This window comes from Theropithecus gelada, chromosome 19 (assembly GCF_003255815.1).
Source record: "Theropithecus gelada isolate Dixy chromosome 19, Tgel_1.0, whole genome shotgun sequence".
In the NCBI taxonomy this organism is placed as follows: Eukaryota; Metazoa; Chordata; class Mammalia; order Primates; family Cercopithecidae; genus Theropithecus; species Theropithecus gelada.
Genome location: NC_037687.1, coordinates 15,374,376 through 15,398,253, shown reverse-complemented (window position 1 = coordinate 15,398,253; position 23,878 = coordinate 15,374,376). Strand labels below are relative to the sequence as shown.

General features: G+C 46.6%; 1 protein-coding gene across 2 annotated transcripts in view; it reads right to left on the bottom strand.

Moving 5' to 3' along the window:
- Window positions 1-23,878, bottom strand: part of LOC112612399 (cytochrome P450 4F12) — a 56,056-nt gene that overhangs the window by 10,377 nt on the left and 21,801 nt on the right. Inside the window, exons 1-9 of one of the 2 annotated variants that reach the window (XM_025366862.1) lie at window positions 17,128-17,506; window positions 16,536-16,734; window positions 13,365-13,509; window positions 11,479-11,532; window positions 11,258-11,385; window positions 9,249-9,370; window positions 8,006-8,276; window positions 6,885-6,951; window positions 6,570-6,699 (exon numbers count right to left, since the gene is read on the bottom strand). In XM_025366862.1, the coding sequence (XP_025222647.1) occupies window positions 6,570-6,699; window positions 6,885-6,951; window positions 8,006-8,276; window positions 9,249-9,370; window positions 11,258-11,385; window positions 11,479-11,532; window positions 13,365-13,509; window positions 16,536-16,733 (1,115 nt within the window). In that variant the 5' untranslated portion in view covers window position 16,734; window positions 17,128-17,506. Of the gene's footprint in view, window positions 1-6,569; window positions 6,700-6,884; window positions 6,952-8,005; window positions 8,277-9,248; window positions 9,371-11,257; window positions 11,386-11,478; window positions 11,533-13,364; window positions 13,510-16,535; window positions 16,735-17,127; window positions 17,507-23,878 lie in introns of those variants that run through there. The other variant, XM_025366863.1, reaches the window with a different exon arrangement.

Genomic DNA, 23,878 nt, shown 5'->3' with positions numbered 1-23,878 from the left:
TGGATATGAAATTCTGGGTTTAAAATTCTTTTCTTTAAGAATGTTGAATATTGGCCCCCACTCTCTTCTGGCTTGTAGAGTTTCTGCCGAGAGATCTGCTGTGAGTCTGATGGGCTTCCCTTTGTGGGTAACCCGACCTTTCTCTCTGGCTGCCCTTAAGATTTTTTCCTTCATTTCAACTTTGGTGAATCTGGCAATTATGTGTCTTGGAGTTGCTCTTCTCGAGGAGTATCTTTGTGGCGTTCTCTGTATTTCCTGGATTTGAATGTTGGCCTGCCCTACTAGGTTGGGGAAGTTCTCCTGGATGATATCCTGAAGAGTGTTTTCCAACTTGGTTCCATTTTCCCCCTCACTTTCAGGCACCCCAATCAGACGTAGATTTGGTCTTTTTACATAATCCCATACTTCTTGCAGGCTTTGTTCATTTCTTTTTCTTCTTTTTTCTTTTGGTTTCTCTTCTCGCTTCATTTCATTCATTTGATCCTCAATTGCTGATACTCTTTCTTCCAGTTGATCGAGTCGGTTACTGAAGCTTGTGCATTTGTCACGTATTTCTCGTGTCATGGTTTTCATCTCTTTCATTTCGTTTATGACCTTCTCTGCATTAATTAGTCTAGCCGTCAATTCTTCCACTTTTTTTTCAAGATTTTTAGTTTCTTTGCGCTGGGTACGTAATTCCTCCTTTAGCTCTGAGAAATTTGATGGACTGAAGCCTTCTTCTCTCATCTCGTCAAAGTCATTCTCCGTCCAGCTTTGATCCGTTGCTGGCGATGAGCTGCGCTCCTTTGCCGGGGGAGATGCGCTCTTGTTTTTTGAATTTCCAGCTTTTCTGCCCTGCTTTTTCCCCATCTTTGTGGTTTTATCTGCCTCTGGTCTTTGATGATGGTGATGTACTGATGGGGTTTTGGTGTAGGTGTCCTTCCTGTTTGATAGTTTTCCTTCTAACAGTCAGGACCCTCAGCTGTAGGTCTGTTGGAGATTGCTTGAGGTCCACTCCAGACCCTGTTTGCCTGGGTAACAGCAGCAGAGGCTGCAGAAGATAGAATATTTCTGAACAGCAAGTGTACCTGTCTGATTCTTGCTTTGGAAGCTTCCTCTCAGGGGTGTACTCCACCCTGTGAGGTGTGGGGTGTCAGACTGCCCCTAGTGGGGGATGTCTCCCAGTTAGGCTACTCAGGGGTCAGGGACCCGCTTGAGCAGGGAGTCTGTCCCTTCTCAGATCTCAACCTCCGTGTTGGGAGATCCACTGCTCTCTCCAAAGCTGTCAGACAGAGTCGTTTGCGTCTGCAGAGGTGTCTGCTGCTTTGTTATTGTTTTCTGTGCCCTGCCCCCAGAGGTGGAGTCTACAGAGACAGGCAGGTTTCCTTGAGCTGCTGTGAGCTCCACCCAGTTCGAGCTTCCCAGCAGCTTTGTTTACCTACTTAAGCCTCAGCAATGGCGGGCGCCCCTCCCCCAGCCTCGCTGCTGCCTTGCCGGTAGATCACAGACTGCTGTAATAGCAATGAGGGAGGCTCCGTGGGTGTGGGACCCTCCCGGCCAGGTGTGGGATATGATCTCCTGGTGTGCCTGTTTGCTCAAAGCGCAGTATTGGGGTGGGAGTTACCCGATTCTCCAGGTGTTGTGTGTCTCAGTTCCCCTGGCTAGGAAAAGGGATTCCCTTCCCCCTTGCGCTTCTCAGGTGAGGCAATGCCTCGCCCTGCTTCAGCACTCGCTGGTCGGGCTGCAGCAGCTGACCAGTACCGATCGTCCGGCACTCCCCAGTGAGATGAACCCAGTACCTCAGTTGAAAATGCCGAAATCACCGGTCTTCTGTGTCGCTGGCGCTGGGAGTTGAAGACTGGAGCTGCTCCTATTCGGCCATCTTGCTCCGCCCCCCAAAACTCATATTTTGAGAAAAAGAAAAGAAAAGCTCCCAAAGATATATTTTTAATGTGAAGATATGTGTCTACTTTATTTCTTTTTATTTCAATAGCATTTGGGGTACAAGTGGTTTGGTTACATGGATGATTTCTATAGTGGTGAATTCTGAGGTTTTAGTGCACTCATCACCCATGCAGTGTACACTGTCCCCAGTATGTAGTTTTTTCTCCTTTACCTACCTCCCAACCTTGTCCTCCGAGTCTCCATACCTCATTATATCACTCTGTATGTATTTGTGTCCTCACAGCTTAACTCCCACATGTAGGTGAAAACATGTGGTATTTTGTTTTCTATTCTTGACTTACTTCACTTAGAATAATGGCCTCCAGCTCCATCCAAATTGCAGCAAAAGACATTATTTCATTCCTTTTTATGGCTGAGTAGTATTCCATGGTGTATATATGCCACATTTTCTTTATCCACTGATTGGTCAATGGGCACTTAGGTTGGTTCCGTATCTTTACAGTTGTGAATTGTGCTACTGTAAGCATGTGTGTGCTTTTGTCTTTTTCATGTAATGACTTTTCCTTTGGGTGGATACCTAGTAATGAGATTGCTGGATGGAATGGTAGCTTTACTTTCAGTTCCCTGAAGAATATCCTAACTGTTTTCCACAGAGGTTGTGTTAATTTCATAGCAGTGTATCAGCATTTCACTACATTTCACTTTTCACTGCATCCACAACATGCATCTATTGTTTTTGAACTTTTTAATTATGGCCATTCTTGTAGAAATAAGGTGGTATCTCACTATGGTTTTAATTTGCATATCCCTGATGATTACCGATGTTGTGCATTTTTTCATATACTTCGTAGCTGTTTGTGTATCTTCTTTGGAGAATTATCTATTGGTGTCCTTTGTCCACTTTTTGATGGAATTGGTTTTTTTTTTCCTTGCTAATTTGTTTGAGTTCCTTGTAGATTCTGGATACTAGCCTCTTGTCAGATGCATAGTTTGCAAATATTTTCCCCCACTTTATAGGTTGTCTGTTAACTCTGCTATTATTGTTATTATTATTATTATTTTGTTGTGCAGAAGTTTTTTGGTTAAATTAAGTTCCACTGATTTATTTTTGGTTTTGTTGTATTTGCTTTTGTGGTCTTGGTCATGAATTCTTTGACTAGGCCAATGTCCAGAAGAGTTTTTCCAAGGTTATCTTATAGAATTATTATACTCTCAGGTCTTAGATTTAAGCTTTTGATTTTTGTACAAGGAGAGAGACGAGGATCCAGTTTCATTTTTCTACATATGGCTATCCAGCTTTCCCAGTACCATTTATGGAATAGGGTGTCCTTTCCCCTATTTATGTTTTTGTGTGCTTTGTCAAAGATCAGTTGGCTGTAAGTATTTGGCTTTATTTCTGGGTCCTCCTTTCTGTTCCATTGGTCTAAACGCCTCCTTTTATACCAGTACCATGCTGTTTTGGTAACTGTAGCCTTGTAATGTAATTTGAAGTCCAGTAATGTGATGCCTTCAAATTTTTTCTTTTTGCCTGGTATTGCTTTGACTGCACGGGCTCTTTTTTGGTTCCATATGAATTTTAGAATTGCCTTTCACAGTTGTGTGAAAAATGATGAAGGTATTTTAATAAGCAGTGCATTAAATCTGTAGATTGCTTTTCACAGTATGATCATTTTCACAATATTGATTCTTCCAATCCATGAACATGGGATATGTTTTCAATGGTTTGTGTCATCTATGGTTTTGTCCAGCACTGCTTTGTAGTTCTCCTTGTAGAGAGCTTTAACCTCCTTGGTTAAGTATATTCCTAGGTATTTTTTTTTTGCAACTGTTTTTTTTGTTTGTTTGTTTTGCCCTGTGAGAGTCAGAAGGCCGTTCTCAGGTAACTGGGGTAATGTTCCAGAGGTGAGTATAACTGCCTCTGCCTCACAGAAGAGTTTGCCAAAGGAGTGGAGAGTAGCAGGTAGCAGTAAGCCTCATCCAGCTCCCATGCAGTTGGCATGAGGTGGGTGTCACACCTGCAGTGTTCCACTCATAGCACTGGATTTAGATCCAGGTAGTCTGTGAACAGAACTAAGACTTGCCCCAGGCCATAAGCTTTTCCCACAGAAATAGCAATGCTTTCAGGCAATGCCCCTTTTTGTCCCTGTCCAAGGCCAGGCACCCAGCTCCTGAACTCCTGTCTACAGCACACTTCCTGTTTGCCTTCCAGGTTCTGTTCAAGGGAGTTCATTCCCACTCAAGGTTTTATCAAGAAATTCAGTTGGTCATTTCGTTCAACCTGTGACCCCTGCCTGAGCTAGTTGTCGGACTTCCCCAAGGCCCCCTGTGACATACAATAACGATTGGCTTCCCTCAGTCCATGCTGGAGATTGGGAGTGCCTGAAAGGCACTTCCTACTGCTGCTTCTACTTTTATATTTCTCACCACTCCTTAAATCAGTTCAAGCCCTGGGTAGAGTGAAGGCCTTCCCCTGTGGTCTGGATTTTGAGATTCCTCAGTGAAGATGTGTATCTTGGAGGCAGTCTCTCCTGCTCTCACACTCTGGGGATTTACAGGTTTTCACCTGTCTCACAGAGTAGGATGGAGCCTGCAGCTTCTATTGAAGGATCTGTGGATTCTTTTGGTTTTCCTGTTAAGTCCCCGTGTTGTTTCTTGGGAAAAGAAAGTTCACAGTGTAAATCTCTATGCACAATTCTGTCCTTCCACATGGGAGAGGCACACTGACATTGCCTCCAATCCACCATCTTAGGAAAAAATACTGTGTCTATTTTACACACTCTTATTTGTATAGAAAAAGTGTGTGTTCTTGTAAAGTGGGCATCAGGATAGCCATTTTCTGGAGGGACACACACAAAACCATTGATGGCAGAAACTAGTAAGGTGAGAGTTAAGAAGGAAGCTCATTTTTATAAATTTTTGGACACTTTTTTTTTTTTTACAAAGTGCACAATATTACTTGATATTTTGGTTTTTAAAAGCACAGAAAGTTTTACCACCATTTAAGACTGCTGTGCTGAGCAAAGGCTTGGACGGGAGGACACTGCCTCCAAAACACCTGTCCAATCCATAGCCTCCTCTCCATCCCCAGCCCCTGGCCTGGCTCAGGTCCCAGAATGTCTTCACTGGGACTTCATTCTACAGCTGGTCCTCTATCCACAGTAGCCCTGAAAAGATTTTTCTGGTGCCCAGATATGACCTGTCCCTCCCCTGCTCAACCACTTGTTACAGCTCCCCATTGCCTTTGGGTTAAAATGGAAGCCATTACCATTTTCCCATGCCTTCCACAGCTGGACTCTGCCTTCACCGCAATGGTTATTATCTCATCATAACTCAGTTCCTTCCTCTCTCATTCTCTTTCTGTCTTCTTCTCTCTTCCCTCCTCTCTTTATCTTGCTCTTTCCCTCCCTCTTACTTCTTTCTCCCTTTATGACCATCTCCCTCCCCCAGTGCACAAACCTCTCTTTCCCTCTTCTCCTTCTCTCCCACTCCTCCTTACTGCATTTTTGCTCAGGTTGTCTTTTTCACCTAGGGTACTACTGCCTCCAAACATCTACTGATCATCATTCAGGGTTTCAGTTGAGGCACTTTATTATTTTGGTTTTCTACTTTTTTAGAAATGGGTTCTTTCTGTATTGTCCAGGTTGATCTTAAACCTGACCTCAAGTGATTCTCCCACTTCAGCCCCCTTGGTACTTGGTATCACGAGCAACAGCCAACACATCTGGCTTGAAACACTTTCTATACTCCCAACCATGCTTCTCTTGCTCTCAACTCCATCCTTGCCCATGTGGACTGAGAATGTCTTGCACTGGGACTGTTCTCACTAGGCTCGAAGTACCTGGAAGACACATCCATAGGCAGGGTTCTTTCCAGGTCTCCAGAGCACAGAAAGATGCTGGGAACAGAACTGGCATTGGAAACGTGTATGGAAGAGTTTGCTGAATGAAGACTGAATGGATGAATGATGTAGATGTTCTAGACAAAAGATAGACAACTTTTACCCCCAGGTCTCCCTTATGACTGCCTGGACTGGACTGGAGGGTAGGAATTAGGGAACAAAAGAGCAAATATTCAGGAAGTAAAGATGTTTGGGAAAAAATGCTAATTCAGAGAAAACAAGAAAGAAGTGAAGGTAAAAATTCATTGATTGAACGTGTCTAGGTGCCATTATCTGCCTTCATATATTGTCACTAGTTCTCTTAGCAGACTAGGACTCTCTGTCCCAAAAGCCTGAAAATTATCCTCTGCTAGCCAGGCTAGATACCAACTTCTGCCTCTGGGCTCTACTCTTAGTACTACTAAGCAATAATGGAATAATTGACAAAAACAACTTCCCCTTCGCCACCTGAGCAAACATTCAAGAAGTGAGGATGTTCGAAAAAAAGATATTTCTGGGAGAAAAGAGAGTGGAGGGGAAGTTCATTTGCTGAACATGTGCAAAGTGGCATTATCTGTCCTCACACACTGTCACCAATTCTCTCAGCAGCCCGGGTCTTTCGGTCCTACAGGCCTGCAACCTTTCCCCTGACAGCCAGGCTGGGTATCAAGCCCTGCCTGTGGTCCTCTGCTTTTATACCCACTACGCAATAGCGGAAGAATCAACAAAACAACTCCTCCACCCCTTCTCACTTGGGGAGCAGAACAAATGATGGGCTCAGGAACAGTCCACAAGAACCTGCACTCACCATTCAATCTCTTCAGGATCGCGATCCTTCAGAAGCTCTTGCACCTCCTGTCGGCAGCGCTCCTGGTATTCTGGGTGCCTTGCAAGGTTGTACAGGACCCAGGAGAGACCACTGGCCGTGGTGTCATGGCCTGAGGAGCAGCCAGGTAAGCTTGACTTCAGCACCAGAGGGTGGACAGCGCCCAGACATTGAGGCCCTCAGGAGGATGGAGGGAGGGGGAAGATGGGCAGAATGGAGGGATCCAGGGTCCACCCACCCGGATCCTGAGATGGAGGGACCTCTGTCCCCACTGTAGTGCCACACTGGGACCCTCACCTGCAAACATGAAGGTGTCAGCCTCTGCTCTTATATCCTCATCTGACAACGCCTTCCCATCTTCATCCTGAAGAGAAAGCAAGACACATACACACACACACACACACACACACAAATTATACTATCTCTGAGACTTCAAAGTCTAACCTGAGATAATCTCTGAAGCTCTGATCTTCTTCTAGAAACTCAAATCCACTCTGCACGTGTAGATCTCTCTTGTTCACCATCACCAGAGCCCCAACTCCAAGGGCTTCCCCCAGCTCCTTTGCCTCCTCTTTGGACCCTGGTGGCAGGAATCAATGGCTCTCGAATGTTTTCTTTTTCTGCATAATACAGACTTTCAGAGAAAAAGATACCGGCAACCTGGGGTACAGGATATTTGAATGGCAATTTTCCTTGGAGGTTAGAAATTATGTATTGCTCCAAAAATATTTGCTGACATTCTAGAGTGGTAAACTCAGAGAGTCATATCTTTCCAGAAGATATTTGGGTTATAAAACTATAGAAATTGCCATCTCACAGTAGAGGAGTAGTTTATACTCCAGAACAAAGCATTCCCTCACTCTCTCTCTCTCTCTCTCTCTCTCTCTTTCTGTCTCAACTTTCACCCTGTAAGAAAGAAGGAGCATGTGAGCTAGCTGTCCTATATAAGATATAAGACTCATCATGTGGGGGCCCCTCTCCTATGGTGCAAATTCTTGTGCATTTACAGGTAAAAACATTGTGTTGCCCTAGGAATGGAGAGCCAGCTCTACAATCCCGCTCTGCCTGATGTTATTGCTGTAAATAGCTAATGGGCTGCTATGATCCAGGGGTTTGGTGCATCTGTCATCATAGATATAGACATAGACATAAACATATAGATATACATAAAAATGTGAAAGACTAACACAATAACTTGTAAGATAAGTAAAATCTCAGGCTCTTCACAGTTTCAAAATTAACAGTGCCCCGTGAGCTGCATGCAATAAAATCATCTCTAAAACCTATCTGTGACCTTCCCTTTCTCAAGCATCTTCCATGGCTCCCAGTGCCCTTTGGATCAAGACCAATTTATTTCAGCTGACATTTGACATCAAGCTGTATTCTCTCACTTAAATTCAGATCATAGAGAAACCCACCTTGCTCAGCAGAAGCACATCAATGAAATCCAGAGTCTTGGACTTGGCTTTGTCCTTGAGGAAATCATCAATACCCTGAGTGGGGAGGGTGCGGCGCCGCTCCTGGATGACAGCATCTGTGAAGTCATGCACTAGGCGGCAGGCCCTGCGGAAGCGCCGCCCATCTTGGGTGAGGTAATACACAAAGTCCTTGTGCTGGAGGATATGCTGGCTTCTTTTCTCTACAAGGGCACTGAGCTCCAAGATGGTGGCAATATATTCACTGGGCCTCCTGCAGGCCGAGGGCAGAAAGGGAGGCAACAATGTAACATATGCAAAGCCTAGGAACACCTCCCACCAGCAGCCAGGAGCTACCTCCCATCAGGAAACTGAGTATCTAGAAACAGATGGTCCTAGAGATACATGGTGGGTATCAGTCATGAGATTGACTCTCCAGACCGTCTTCTCTCCCTGCGTCTCATCTCTGAGAGAGCAGTCTCCATGCACCAAGGCACTTAGAGTATAGGTTGGACACCATGTTTCTCTTCTCTGTCTCCCACCCAGTATCCAGTACTGATCATTTTCCTTACCAAAAATGTCCACACAACTCAGACTTCATCCTCTTCCAATTCATCCCTGCTCCAGCTACCCTCCCCCCGCCCCAATAACCAACTCTCTCTCTTCTCTCTTTCTCCCTCTCTCTCTTTCACCATGTAATAAAGAAGGAGCAGCCAGGCACAGTGGCTCACTCCTGTGATCTCAACACTTTCTGAGGCCAAAGAGGGCAGATCACCTGAGGTCAGGAATTCGAGATCAGCCTGGATAACATGGTGAACCCCCTCTCTACTAAAAATACAGAAATTACCTGGATGTGGTGGCGGGCTATCAGTTTCCCAAACAGTTCAACTCTTACCACATTCATCATCAGCTGAAATTACAAAAGCTCTCCGGAAATCTCTTTATAAACTTCGTACCACTTTTCCTGATTTTCAGTTTTCAGTGTCCTTAATATCTAGCCCCTACTTCCACAACTTCGTTTCTACTGTCTCTTGCACATGCTTGGCTCATCCTAACCTTCTTGCTTTTACCCAAATATTTCTACCTACCTGTAAAGACAACACTTTCTTCTCTTCCTCGACCTTCAAAGCACAGCTGATACAAATCCTCCAGAAAGGTACTTCTGGTTACTTTGCTCATTCCTCCCTTCCCAACTTACTCCCTTTGGTCCGTGGATTCACATCCCAGACCCTGGGAAGGAACTCACTCCTGACAATGGCTGTCAAAGCTGAAGATGCATTTCTGCAGACTGTCCAAGGTCATCAGGCTGATGTGCTCAAACATGTCCAGACGACTGCTGCCCTCTGAGGCCAGGTGCTGCCACTTGTCCTGGCCAGAGAAGGGAAGAGAGCTAGAGCTGGGTCCTGCCTCCTTTGTGCCCCTCCCAAGCCCCAAGCATCGGGAGGGACTCCCCTTCAGTCAGCCACCTGGTCCTCTGCCCTAGGAACCCATTGCCAGCGAGAATCAGACTTGGATGGAAGCAGAAGGCGTTTGTATTAGGAGATGAAGACCCATGACTTGGAGCCAAGAGACCGGCATTCAAGTCTCAGCTCTGTCTCCTGTGCTCTGTGTGCCCTTGGTCAACCTATTGCCCCCACCTAGGTCCCACCTGTCAAATATTCAATAAAGGTCAAGGTGATCTGCTTTGGGGCCAGATAAACCAGGATAGAATCTCTGCTCCACCACTCCTAGCTCACTTCCTGGCTGGTTGAACTGTGTCCAACTCTCTAATCTCTCTGGCCCTCAGTTCATCATCTGCAATAGGACAAAAATAACCACAACCTAACAAGGTTATTGAAATTAAATTAGACAACTTATATCCTGGCATTGGGACATGACATTTTTTCAGGCATAGGATGAGTGCCCAGTAAATGTTTGCTTTATTCGTATCCATTGCAATAAATTCATTTCAAAAATATCCCTGTGTTGGAAGAGGCACTTCTTCATCAGCCCTGAGCATCCTTGCTGGGTGTGCCACCAATACAAGACCGTGATGTTCTTACTTGAGCCATTTCTCAGAGTTGTGTTTGCAGAAAACAACCTGGAGAGACAAGGGAGCGACTCCCCCTGCACCAGTATCAGGCTTGTATTTGCCACTATTAAAGCAGATTCCCTAAGCCTAATGTCCATTGTCTGTCACACAATGCACTGCATGAGCAGACTACTATAGAGACCCACCAGTGTCACCCCCGTGGAATTTAGGATGACTCAGAAAAAGGATACAAACCAACAAGAAGTACATGTCACTTACTGTGCCATGATTAATCAACTACCCTTTGTCTCTGACCCAGGAGTCTTGTGTCTTGGGTTAGAATCCATGAAATAGTAACAAGCTAACTTATCAGCTTGCATATTAAAAAAAAAAAAAATGAAAGACACTTCACAAAATCCTGACCCCCAATTCTTCACTTCTCCCTGTATTCACACCCTTTGCACAGTAACTTTTCAGCAACTCCCATTGAGAGATGCATTCTATTTTACACCCCTTTGATTCTGTACTGGACTTTTGACTTTCTTTGGCCAATACAGTGTGGTGAAATGATGACGTAGTAACTCTAATAGACCGAAACCTGGTTGAACTTTGAAGCATTGCAGAGACAATGTCCACAGACATTGCAGCCTCCTCTCAGTTTCTTGGAACACAGTCTCTGCTATGTGAGCAACAGGGTGCTTTCTGGAGGCAGTGAATCACATGGGGGAAGTCCAGGTGTCACAGCTGAGGCCATCCCAGATCAGTCTGAAGCTAGTGAAGCCCCAAACATGTGAATGAACTAAGCCAGGATCAGCAAAACTGCCCACCTGACCCACAGCTTCTCATGTGCCAAGAGTGATCCCTTCCACATCCAGAAGAACTGGCCAGCTGTCTCACAGACTCATTAGAAATTGTAAACCCTTTTTGCTCTAAGCCAGTGAGTTCTGAAGTGGTTTGTACTCAGCAATGACTATTACGCAATCTTCCCTTTTACTCTCTTGAGTTTACAGGGATTCTGTGAGAAAAACACAGAAATTGACACCTTCTGAGAACCTACTATGTGCCAAGTAAACGACCTTGTAAGTAGGGGTTATCCTCCCCATTTTACAGATGAGGAAACTAAGGCTCAGAAAGGAAGAGCAATGGCCCAGTGTCACCCAGAGGAGCCAAAATCCCAGACCAGATCTGTCCATGCTTCCTCCACCCCAAGACTCCAGCTGGGACCCAGAGTTCAAGGGACTCACAAGCATGATGGTCGCACTCTTGTTGAAGATCTTTATATAGGGCTTCAGGATGTTGAAATGGAAGGCGGGCGTCAGCATCCGACGGTGGTGGCTCCATCTGTCACCGCCACTCAGCAGTATCCCTTCTCCTAGTAGGGCAGCCAAGGACAGTGGGCAAGAACAGCACCTTCCCCACCCCTGCCCAAGGTCATCCCCAGCCCCTTTCACCTGCAGGTACTCACCCAGCCAGGGCTTCAGAAACCTGATGAAGAGATCATCCTTGGGTGCAATGGCAGCTGGCATGAATGAGGACCATCAGGGGCCATGTAGAGGGCAAGAGAGGAACTTCAGGTGTAGGGCAAGGCTCCCTACCAGCACTTTCCCCACTCCATGCCCAGCATAGCGGTAAGGGGGCCAAGGCCAACGGACGAAGGAGAATAGAGGAAGAAGGACCAGCCCAGGCTGCAACAGCACAATAAAGCTAAGACACAACCTAACCGGGCATAGCACAGCCCAGCACACCTTGACATGGCTCCTATATGTCCCAACATGTTCTGCAACAACGGAGCACAGCTCTGCACTCTACAAAATACCTTTAAAGGAGCCCAGGACACCCTGTCTACCCTAGCAGTCTCTGTCATCTCCTGACATGGACCTGAGATAGTCTGACATGACTTCTGTGTACCCCACAGACAAGCCCCAGATAGGGTTTAAATATTTCTTAAATGTCCCAGACATGTCCCAGGTGTAACCAAGACTTCTTCAAGCATGATTGGAATGGATTTCGAAACCTGGCACAGGAAGACTAAAATAATAACTGACAAATTCCAAAGAGACCCTAGCTCCCAGACCTTGGACAAGTTGCAAACATGGCAAAGAGATGACAAGGAGGAGAAAAGACAATTTCAAATCACATGTTAGAGAAGAGCCAGAAAGTCTCTGACATGCCCCAAGTGTCCTTGGTCAAAGCTGAACCACACACGTGATGACTTCTCCATACGATCCCAGGTTAAACAGAAAAGATATAACCAGGTATAATATTGAAACTATAGGCTATTTATGGGACCCCTGGGGGAAAGCTGAGCTTTCTGACAAGAACCGAGCTGCTGGGACCCATGGTTGACACCATAAGAGAAACGCTGCCTTAAAAGAAAAAGTGATGCAAAGAAATGGTGAAATTAAGAAAAGGAGACAGATTCCTGATGATGTTCATTGACACTTGGTTTCAGCCATGCCTGAAGACCACCGTCCCTGGACTTTACACTACTTTGATTCTCTTTATTTGCTTAGAACACACAAAGTTGAGTTTCCATCACTCACAACTGAAAGAGACCTCAGCAGCCAGAGAGAGCTGGTGATCTGCACAGAGTCACTAAGGATCTTGAGGTCTGAGCCATAGTTTCTGTGGGATGCTGGCACTTCCCTTGCTGAGCCTGGTGTGTCCAAGGACGAGAAGAGCAAAAAGCAAGGGGAGATAACCAGCTAGAGTGGGTTCTCCTATTGGAGAATCCTGAAGCCTGCAGGAGGAGAGCAGTGAACGTAGGGTGGATGAGTGACAGGATGAGGTAGAAGGAACAGACCCATCATAGGTGGACGTCACATAAATAACAGCCCAGATTCTCTGCCAGCCACAAGTCCTCCTACCGCTCTGGGCTGAGGGATGGACAAGGCTGGTGCCAGGACTGGCTGGGCCCCCAAATACCAATGAAGCCCACTGCATCATCCTGCCACACACTTTAAAACATTTCTACTCATTGGTCCAGACCCAGCTCCAACAACTCCTCCTCCAGGAAACATTCCAGCCTGCCCCATCAGACACCCAGTTCTCTGGGGTGTCACACCCATCTCTCTCTTGCCCATTCCTGACCCCATGAAGCTGGAAATGTCTCTGTCTAGACCCTTCTCTTCAAGTATGGGGGTTCCTTCAAGAAAGGGCCCTGAATTGAGGCCTCTTGGGCCCCAGTGGTGCCCAGAACACGAAGGCAGGGAACAGATGGCAATGGAGGGAGAAGACATTGAGATGGAAGTCTCAGTGATGGGTCTGGGTACTCAAGGAGGGGCCTGGGTACTGCAGGGACCACGCAGAGGCTTGGCCTTGCACCCACCACCACAAGCTCTGCATGGGTACCTGAGGCATTGGTGATAGACCGAATGGTGTCAGGGTGGCATAAAACGATGAAGGGGATGATGGGACCCATCCATATCATAAACCCGTGGGAATAGGTGGCCGACAGCTGGGTCAAGTTCTTCAAGCCCTCCTCTGTAGGAGTGATCTGAAAGCAAGTCATGGGGCCATCAACTCCTGTGATGGTTAATTCTAGGTGTCCACTCGACCGGGCTAAGGGATGCCCAGATAGCCAGTCAAACATTATTGCTGTGTGTGTCTGTGAGGGTGTTTGAGAAGAGATTAGCGTTTGAAGGTAAACAGGATGGAAATAGTAGGTGCAGAGGAATGAGTGAGTGAGGAGAAGAATGAGTGAGTGAGGAGAGGAATGAGTGAGTGAGCAGAGGAATCAGTGAGTGGGCAGAGGAATGAGTGAGTGAGGAGAGGAATGAGTGAGTGAGGAGAGGAACGAGTGAGTGGGTAGATGAAAGTGAGTGAGAAGAGGAATGAGTGTGTGGGTAGAGGAATGAGTGAGTGAGCAGAGGAATGAGTGAGTGAGGTGAGGAATGGTGAGTGAGGAGAGGAATGACTGAGGAAAGAAATGAGTGAGTGCGTGTTGAAATGAGTGAATGAGGAGAGGAATGAGTAAGTGGGTAGATGAACGAGTGAGTGAGGAGAGGAATGAGCGAGTGGGTAGAGGAATGAGTGAAAGGGCAGAGGAATGAGTGAGTGAGGAGAGGAATGAGTGTGTGGGTAGAGGAGTGAGTGAATGGGCAGAGGAATGAGTGAGTGAGGAGAGGAATGAGTGAGTGGGTAGAGGAATGAGTGATTGAGGAGAGCAATGAGTGATTCAGGAGAAGAATGAGTGAATGAGTAGAGGAATGAGTGAATGGGCAGAGGAATGAGTGAGTGAGGAGACGATTGAGTGAGTGAGGAGAGGAATGAGTGAATGGGCAGAGAAATGAGTGAGTGAGGAGAGGAATGAGTGAGCCATCTCCCTTGCTTCTCTGGGGTCCCAGACCCCAGCCACCATCAATACCCAGCTCCCTGAACCCCTACTGGAAGTCCCACTCCTCTGGAAGTCCATCTACCCTGAGACCCCATACCCCATCCAATCCATTGAGGGCATGAACAGGACAGAAAGGCAGAGGAAAGGAAGAACTTGCTCACTCTTCTGCAGCTGAGACATCCATCTTCTCCTGCCCTCAGAACTCCAGATACTCAGGCCTTTCTGGACTCTGGCTGAATTTACACCACCAACATCACTGGTTTCTGACTTGCAGATGGTATATCATGGGAATTCTTGGCCTCCATCATCACATTATCCAATTCCCATAATAAATTCTTATCTTATCTCTCTGTCTCTTTCTGTCTCCATACATACATGCACGAGAGGTAAGAAGAAACACCCTATCTGTTTCTAAGGAGATTCCGTTTCTAGGGAGAACGCTGAATAATGCACCTCCCTAGAAGGAGCCACAAGTCCCCCCTGCAGCCACCAGACATGGTGCAGCATCTGCAGTGAGCAGCGTGTCTGGATTCTGAACAGCTGCAGGGGATTTCTGCTGACCTCTGCTCCTTCTCTCTTGGGGCTGTCCCAGGATCCGAGGGTAAACACCAAAGCAGAGGGAGAAGACAAGCTGTCTGCTCAAGAGGATGTGTTTTCTCGTCCTGGAAATGATTTCAGTCTGGGGATTGCTATATGGGAAGGTCTCCATGGGAGGAGGTTTGTGGGCAGCAGTGTGGCCTCAGGACATATCCCTAGGGCTGGTTCCCACATCTTTTTGTGTCCTGACTGGTCCACATGGGCACTGGTTTCTCCCACAGATGAAAGGTCTGCGCGCTGAGGGACCTCCGTTCTCAGCAACCCCCAGGGGAGCAGAGGTGTCTCTAAGGTCCATCATGATGGCAGGTACCACCTGGGAGAGCCTCCCTTACGCCAGGCTCTGTGCTAGTGCCTCCTGTGGACATGTGGACACGCCCATCAATCCTGCTATTTGTAAGTGAGCAGATAGAGGCCACATTCCCCAAAGGGGAGGGCAGTTCCAAGTCGGAGGGCAAGGTTTGGGAGTGTCAAGGACGGCTTCTGAAAGTGGAAGGGAGTGGGAAAATCATATCCAGGTTGTGCTACACGGCTCATTTGGACATCTTAGTGGGGAAGAGCACATTGTCTGTGGAAGGGGATGGGGTGGGAGACTGCCTGCGATTCTCTTCTGGTCCTGCTGTGTCCTTCCATGGGGAAGGAAGTCAGAGCTAATTCCTGTGGGAAAGCAGCAGCCCAGAGATGGGCAGATACAAGCAAATAGGCCAGTCAGGGAGCAGCCTCTGTATAATGGGTTCAGGAGGCCTCAAGTCCAGCAGAGGAGAAGGTGGGAATGCCAGGAGAGCCCTGCTCTGTGCACCCCACACCCATGCAGGAGCCTCTGGGAGGTGCAGTAGTGTAGGGAAGACAGGCAGGAAAAGGATTCAAGCAGGCTGAGGTGGAAGGACAGGGAGGTGAGAAAGGATTGGGATGGAACTGCAGAGGAATGAATGAAAGAGGAGAATAATGAGTCCGTGGGTAGAGGAATCAGTGATTGAGGAGAAGAATGAGTGAATGAGGAGAAGAATGAGTGAGCGAGGAGAGGAATGGGTGAGCGAGGAGAGGAATGAGTGAGTGAGGAGAGGAATGAGCGAGCGAGGAGAAGAATGAGCGAGCGGGTAGAGGAATGAGTGAGCGAGGAGAGGAATGAGTGAGCGAGGAGAGGAATGAGCGAGTGAGGAGAGGAATAAGTGAGTGGGTAGAGGAATGAGTGAGTGGGTAGGGGAATGAGTGGGTAGAGGAATGAGTGAGTGAGGAGAAGAATGAGTGAGTGAGGAGAGGAATGAGTGAGTGAGGAGAGGAATGAGCGAGTGAGGAGAGGAGTGAGGAGAGAAATGAGCGAGTGAGGAGAGGAATGAGCCAGTGAGGAGAGGAATGACTGAGTAGGTAGACGGATGAGTGAGTGGGTAGACGGATGAGTGAGTGGGTAGAGGGATGAGTGAGTCAGGAGAGGAATGAGTGAGTGGGCAGAGGAATGAGTGAACCATTGCCCTTGCTTCTCCGGGGTCCCACGCCCCAGACACCATCAATACCAACCTCCCTGAGCGCCATTCCTGCTCTTCTGGAAATCTGTCCACCCTGAGACCCCAGACACATTTTGCTGTCACACTCACCAGGCCCAGGTGGCCCCAAAACCAGTGCCGTTTTGGGGGCTGCGGGAAACACTGAAGCCGGCGGCAGTTGTCATAGAAGGCATAGATCCAGGCCAGGACACGGGCAAGGAGCCAGGAGCCTGCAACCAGCATCAGGAGCAGCCCTGGGGACGTTGCCACCGGTCCCAGGCCCAGCCAGGGCAGGCTCAGCAGTGACATCCTGCAGGGCAGAGGGGATGGAAGGTGAGGTCCTGAGGCCCAGGGAAGAGCTCCAGGGACAGTGGAGAAGGGCAGGATCAGGAACTACTGGGGGCAGGGCAGGGAGGGCTCAGAGGTGGGTAAACAAGGGCTGAGATCTAAAGTCCAGAAAGGCCCAACCAAAACCAACAACCAAGTGACCTCCAGTGATCTGGTAACCACACAGAAAGGGAAAGAGATGGGCTGATTAGAGTCCAGAAGGGCCCAGCCTGAATCCTTGGGAATTTGCTAGGAGTTCAGTTACCAGGAAACCACCAGTTTCCCATGCCAGCAGCTTGTAGCCACCCCAGCCTTGGGCAGTCCCCTTCCCATTCCAGGCCAGGACCCTCCAGCCCGGCCACCCCCAGCCTGGCACCTTTTGTCGGGAACAGCCTGTCCCACAGAAACTGCTCTTCGCTTCTGCTGGGAGGTCTTTGGCCCTGGTCTCTGACCTAGGGAAGGCCTTAGGAGGCTGGGCTGGGCTGGGATGGGCTGAGACAGCCAATCCCCACAGTCTGGGTGTGTCTTCCGTGCCTGGGCAGCCAGCCAAAACCTCGGGTTGGGCCAACTGGGTGCAACTTAGGGTGCTCCAGCAGGATCACTGAATTCTCAGGTCTCAGTACCTTCTTGGCAGTGTGCAGGGGAAGTTGGGGGGTGGTTAAAGGGGAATCTGAGCCCCAAGTTTACCTCCACCCTGCCCTTCCAAGACAAGGGCGTTCAGATAAAAGCATATACTTACCGTGAGAGTTCGCAGCCAGCTGAGCTGAGCCAGGCCAACCCTTGTCCCAGATCATCTGGGCTCCTCTCCAAACATGGGTGGGGAGGATGTCAGGCACCATATCTGGTGCAGACTTAGGAGATTCAGAGACAGAAGCTCTCATCTCTGGCTTCACAACCTGGCAAGAGTTCAAGTCCTGCCTCCAGGCAGCCAAAGGCCTGAGCTGAGACCTGACTGCTGGAAGCAGGAGGAAAGAATGCAGCCCCAACCCCGCTGAGGATTACCAGCGTCGGATTCTGGGGATAAAGAGTCCAGCTGGAGGAGAAAACCTACAGGCCTACAGGCTGGGCTCAGCTTAGGAGGACAGAGTGGAGGCATAGGGGATAAGGCTGAGAGTGGCTGTGAGTGGACGGGGTCCAGGCAGGGGAGGGCAGAGCGAGGGGACCCTGAGTGGAGTCCTTGTTCTGCCCTGTCCTTTCTCTGACTGTGGGCAATGTGGCCCTCCTGGGCTCATGCTTCCCATCTGGGAAATGGGATGCCAGATGAGGCCTTAGAGGGTGACAGAGGAAGGCTCCTAAGAAGAAGGAGCTCCAAAAAGAGGGACCGAAGGGAAGGGGATGGCAACTAGCACTTCAGCTCTGTGCAAAAGACTATATGGAAGGTACTACTGTGTGCACTTAGTGTGTGCCAGCCTCACTATATAAAGTGCACCTACTGTGTATCAGCTACTCTACATAAATTCTGTCTACTATGTGCCAGGTGTGCCACATAAAGTTCACCTACTGTGTGCAGCATGCTCTATATAATGCAACCTTACTTTGTGCAGAGTACTTCATATAAAGCGTGCCTACTCTGTGCCACGTGCCATATATAAAGCATACCTACTGTGTGTCAGGTGCTCCACATTGAACATGTCTACTATGTACCTGGTGACCTACCTAAAGTGTACCTACTCTGTGTCAAGTATGCTACATAAATCTTGTCTATTGTGTTCTGGCTACTACACATATAGTGCACCTACTGTGTGCCAGGTGCTCCACATAGAGTGTCTACTGTATGCTGGGCGCCCTTCACAAAACCTGTATCTTGAGTCCCTAGCCCTTTATATAAACCATGCCTGCTGTGTGCCAAGTGCTTTAAATAAAGTACACCTACTGTGTGCTAGATGATCCACATAAAATGCTTCTCCTGTGTGTTAGATCCCCTACATAAAGTAAAAGTACTCTGTGCAACATATTTGACATAAAGCACACATACTGTGTGCCAGGTGCACTATATAAAGTGTGCCTTACTGTGTGCCAGATATGCTACATAAAGAGCACCTGCTGTGTGCCAAGTATGCCACATAAAGTGTACCTACTATGTGCTAGGTGCGCCACATAAAGTACACCTACTGTGTCAGGTGCTCTACATAACGTGCACCCGACTGTATCAGATGCTCACCTGCATCACAGTGCCCAAAGCTGTCCCACCACCCTCCCATCGGCTCTCTAGACCAGAACCCTGGGCATTGCTGGAGAGACCTGAGTGATGGCACCCAGTGGAGGGAAGGTGTCCATTGAACATAAAAACAAATTGAGGCTCGGAGAGGGCAGTCCCCTAGTCCAAGTTGCAGAGCTCACAGGAATTCAGGTCTATGAGACCCTCAAGTCTAAATCCATCCTCTCTGCCATGCTGCACCGTCCCCATTCATTAGCATCAATGCCATGTTAATATAGGGACATTTATAATGGAGGAATCTCAGGCAATGTGGAGGCCCCAAAGGAGAAATATCTTGAGGCCCTTGAATCAGTACCTGGTTCCTTCTCCCACACGTAGGATCCTCCGCCCAACAGATCCAGGGCTCCCCTCCTGGCCCTCCCCAGAATTTCCCTGTGGGGTGGAGTTAGGTGAGGGGGGGCTTGAAGGAGGGGGCTCCTAGCAGAGCTGCTGAGCAGGAGGGTGGGAAAGTCAGTACTCCTGACACTGGCTGGGTGTTGGGGAGCCCCTAGACCACCCCCACCCCACTACCTCTGCCAACTCAAACAGCCAGGGCATTCAGGCACCTGGCCGTATGGCCTCAATCAGGTAGGGTGCATCCCCCAAAATCCCCACTCCCTCTGCAAGGACAGACCTCACCTGCTGGTGGTTCCATCCCTGTTAGGCTCAGGGAGCAAAGCCAGAGGTTGATGAACAGCCAGAGTCGTAGGGACAGAGAAGAAAGTGCCCCCAGTGGCTAGAAGGGCTCAGCTCACTGTGGACCTCCTGTGTGCCTGGGAGGGGCAGGCAACCTAGAGCAGGAATGGTAGCCATCGACATTGCCAACATGAGTCATGGAGCCTGTTTTAAGTCTTTTAAGTATATTAACCATTTTGTTTTTCCATTTCACAAATGAGAAATCAAGTCTGGAAAATATTTAAGTGACTACTCACAGTCACACAGCTGATGGATCTGGGCTGTGCACCAGACCACCCACCCAGCCTCACATTGTACCCCCCTCACCACCAGGCTGTGCTCCTTCACGTTTGTAAATGGGTGTTTCAGTAGCACCATCTCACAAAGTTGTCATAATAACTAAAACAGACAATGATGCATGCAAAATAACGTTTCGGGATAAAAAGAAGGGAGTGAAGGGGAAGTTCATTTACTAAACATGTGTTAAGTGGCATCACCTCCCCTCATTCATTGTCACCAATTCTCTCAGCAGAGCAGATATTTTCTGTCCAAACAGCCTGCAACTTTTCCCTTAATAGCCAGACTGGATATTGAGCCCTGCCTGTCGTCCTCTGCTCTTATTCCCACAAAACGATAGTGGCAAAATAGACAAAAACAACCGTTTCTCCCCTCCCCACCTGGGGAGCAGAGTCATCCACACTGCCAACATGAGTCATGGAGCTCAGGAACAGCCACCAGCACCTGTACTCACCATTCAATCTCTTTAGGCTTGCGGTCCTTCACAAACTCTTGCACCTCCTGCCAGCAGCACTCCTGGTATTCTGGGTGCCTTGCAAGGTTGTGCAGGACCCAGGAGAGACCACCGCCATGAGGTCATGGCCTGAGGGGCAGCCAGGCAGTCTTGGGTTTCTGGGCTGCTTTAGCACCAGAGGATGGACAGCACCCGTGCATTGAGAGCCTGGGAGAGGATGGGGGAAGGGGAATGGGAAGGGTGAAGCGATCCAGGGTCCACCCACAACATCCCTGGCATGAGAGATCCTGACCCTCACTGTAATCCTACACTGGGACCCTCATCCTCAAACATGAAGTTGTCAGTTTCTGCTCTTATGTCCTCATCAGACAACTCCTTCCCATCTTCATCCTGGAGAGAAGGCAAGACACCCTTGAAAATCACACCAGCTCTGAGGACTCCTCAGTCTAACATGAAATAATCTCTGAAGATCCATCCTCCCTCCAGAAAACCAAGCCCAGCTTGCACTCCTAGATGTCTCTTGGTCACTATTTAGGATTGCTTTTTCTAGTTCTGTGAAAAATAATGGTATTTTGATAGACATTGCGTGGAATCTGTAGATTGCTTTGGATAGTATGGTCATTTTCACAAATTGATTCTTCCAACTCATGAACATGGCATGTGTTTCCATTTGTTTGTGTCATCTATGATTTCTTACAGCAGTGTTTTGTAGTTCTCCTTGTAGAGATTTTTCACCTGTTTGGTCAGGCGTATTTCTAGGCATTTTATTTTTTGCAGCTATTACAAAAGGGATTAAGTTCTTGATATGATTCTCAGCTTGGTTGTTGCTGGTGTATAGCAGCGCTGCTGATTTGTGTACATTGATGGTGTAACCTGAGATTTTACTAAAATCATTTAACAAATCTAGGAGTCTTTTGGTGGAGTCTTTAGGGTTTTCTAGATATATGATCATATCATCAGTAAACAGTGATGCTTTGACCTCCTGTTTTCTAATTTGGATTACTTTTATTTCTTTCTCTTGCCTGATTGCTGTAGTTGGGATTTCCAGCACTACATTGAATGGAAATGGTGAAAGTAGGCATCCTTGTCTTATTTCAGTTCTCAGGGAGAATGTTTTCCAGTTTTTTCCATTCCATTTGATGTTGGCTGTGGTTTTGCCATGTAAGACTTTTATTATGTTGAGGTATATTTATTCTATGCTTAGTTTGTTGAGACTTTTTTATCATAAAAGGATGCTGGATTTTATAGAATGCTTTTTCTGTGTCTATGGAGATGATCATATGATTTTTGCTTTTAATTCTGTTCATGTGATTAATCACAGTTATTGACTTGCATATGTTGAACCATCCCTGCATCCCTGGGATAAAACCCACTTAACAATTGTGTATAGTCCTTCTGATGTGCTGTTGTATTTGGTTAGCTAGTATTTTGTTGAGGATCTTGCATCTATGTTCATCAAGCGTATTGGTCTGTAGTTTTCGTATGTTGTTATGTCCTTTCCTGGTTTTGTTATCAGAGTGACACTGAATTCATAAACTGAGTCAGTTAGAGAATAGGCCCTCTTTCTCAATCTTTTGGACTACTTCCAGTAGGATTGATACCAATTATTTTTGGAATGTCTGGTAGAATTTGACTGTGAATTGATCTGGCCCTGAACTTTTTGTTGTTGTTGTTGTTGTTGCCAATTTATTTATTACTGATTCAATCTCACTGCTTGTTATTGGTCTGCTCAGGGTTTATATTTCTTCCTGTTTCAAGCTAGGAGAGTTTATGTTTCCAAGAATGTACCCATTTCCTCATTTCCTTAAGACCTTCTATGTGGCCTGGATTGCCAGATTCCCTGGTGCGATTGCATATCCTGGAGGTACTTTATCCCTCTCTCACACTCTGGGGACTTACAGTTGTCCACCTGGCTCGTGATGTAGGCTGCAACCTCACGCTTCTTTCAAAGGGTGATTTCTTTCAGTTTTCCTATGAAGTTCCTGTGTCACTTCTTGGAAAAAACTTCACAGTGTAAATCTTTACACACCCATTTGTTTTTCCAAGTGGGAGAAGCATGCTAACAATGCCTCCAATCCACCATCTCAGGAAAAATAAAATAAATAAACTGTCTTTTCTATAATCCCCATTTCAATGGGGGTGAGGTATTATCTCACTGTCCTTTTGATTTACATTTCCCAGATGGTTAGTGATGTTGAGCAACTCTTCACATACCTATTGGTATGTCTTCTTTTGAGGAATGTCTATTCAAATCATTTGCCCATTTTTCTTTAAATTATTTATGGGCTTCCTTTGCTATTTAGTTGTTCGAGTTCCTCATATGGTCTGATTATTAATCCTCTGTCAGACTGAAAATGTGAAAATTTTTGTTCTCATTCCGTAGGTTGTCTCTTCACTTTGTTGATTGATTTCTTTGCTCTGAAAAAGCTTTTTAGTTTGATTTAACCCCATCTGTCTATTTTACCTTTGTTGCTTATGCTGTTGAGTTCTTATCAAAAAACTTATTGCCTGTATCAGTTTCCTCAAGCATTTCCCCAATGTTTTCTTCAAGTAATTCATAGTTTCAGATTTTTTCATTTAAGTCTTTAATCCATTTTGATTTGGTTTTTGAATATGGTAAGAGATAAGACTCTAGTTTCATTTTCTGCACGTACACATCCAATTCTCTCAACATCATTTATTGAATTTGTGCAGAAAATGAAACTAGAGTCTTATCTCTTACCGTATTCAAACATCAAATCAAAATGGATTAAAGACTTAAATGAAAACTTACCTGAAACTACGAATTACTTGAAGACAACATTGGGAAAATACTTGAGGAAACTGATATGGGCAATATGTTTTTTGATAAGAACTCAACAACATAAGCAACAAAGGTAAAATAGACGAATGGGGTTTAATCAAACTAAAAAGCTTCTTCAGAGCAAAGAAATCGATCAACAACGTGAAGAGACAATACAACAACTCCTGTTTTGCTTTTGTGCTTTTTTTGTGTGGACTATCTATTTCTGTTTCACCTTTAGAGGTGAAGTGAGTTTCTTGTAGGCAGCATGTAGGTGGGTCACTAAAAAAATCCATTCAGCCAGTTTACATCTTTTAAACGGGGCATTTAATCCACTTACATTTGTTATTATTGATAGGTAGACATATTCTTGTCATTTTCTTAATTGTTTCCCTGTTGTTTTGCATGTCCTTTGTTCCATTCTTCTTCTTTTATTGTTTACTATTAAAGTTTTGTGGTCTCCTGTAGTATTTAGGTTAGATTCATTTCTCTTTATCCTAAGTCTATCTGCTCTGCCAGTGAATTTTATACTTTTCCATGTTGTCATGATGGTAATTATCCTATTTTCACTTCCAGATTCAGGACTCCCTTGAGCATTTCTTACAAGGCAGAAAATAGTCTCAGGATGTCAGTTCTTTCCAACTAATTCTGTAGATTCAATACAGTCCCAGTAAACATTTGAGAAAGTTTTCTGATGGATAGCAACAAACTAACTCTAAAAT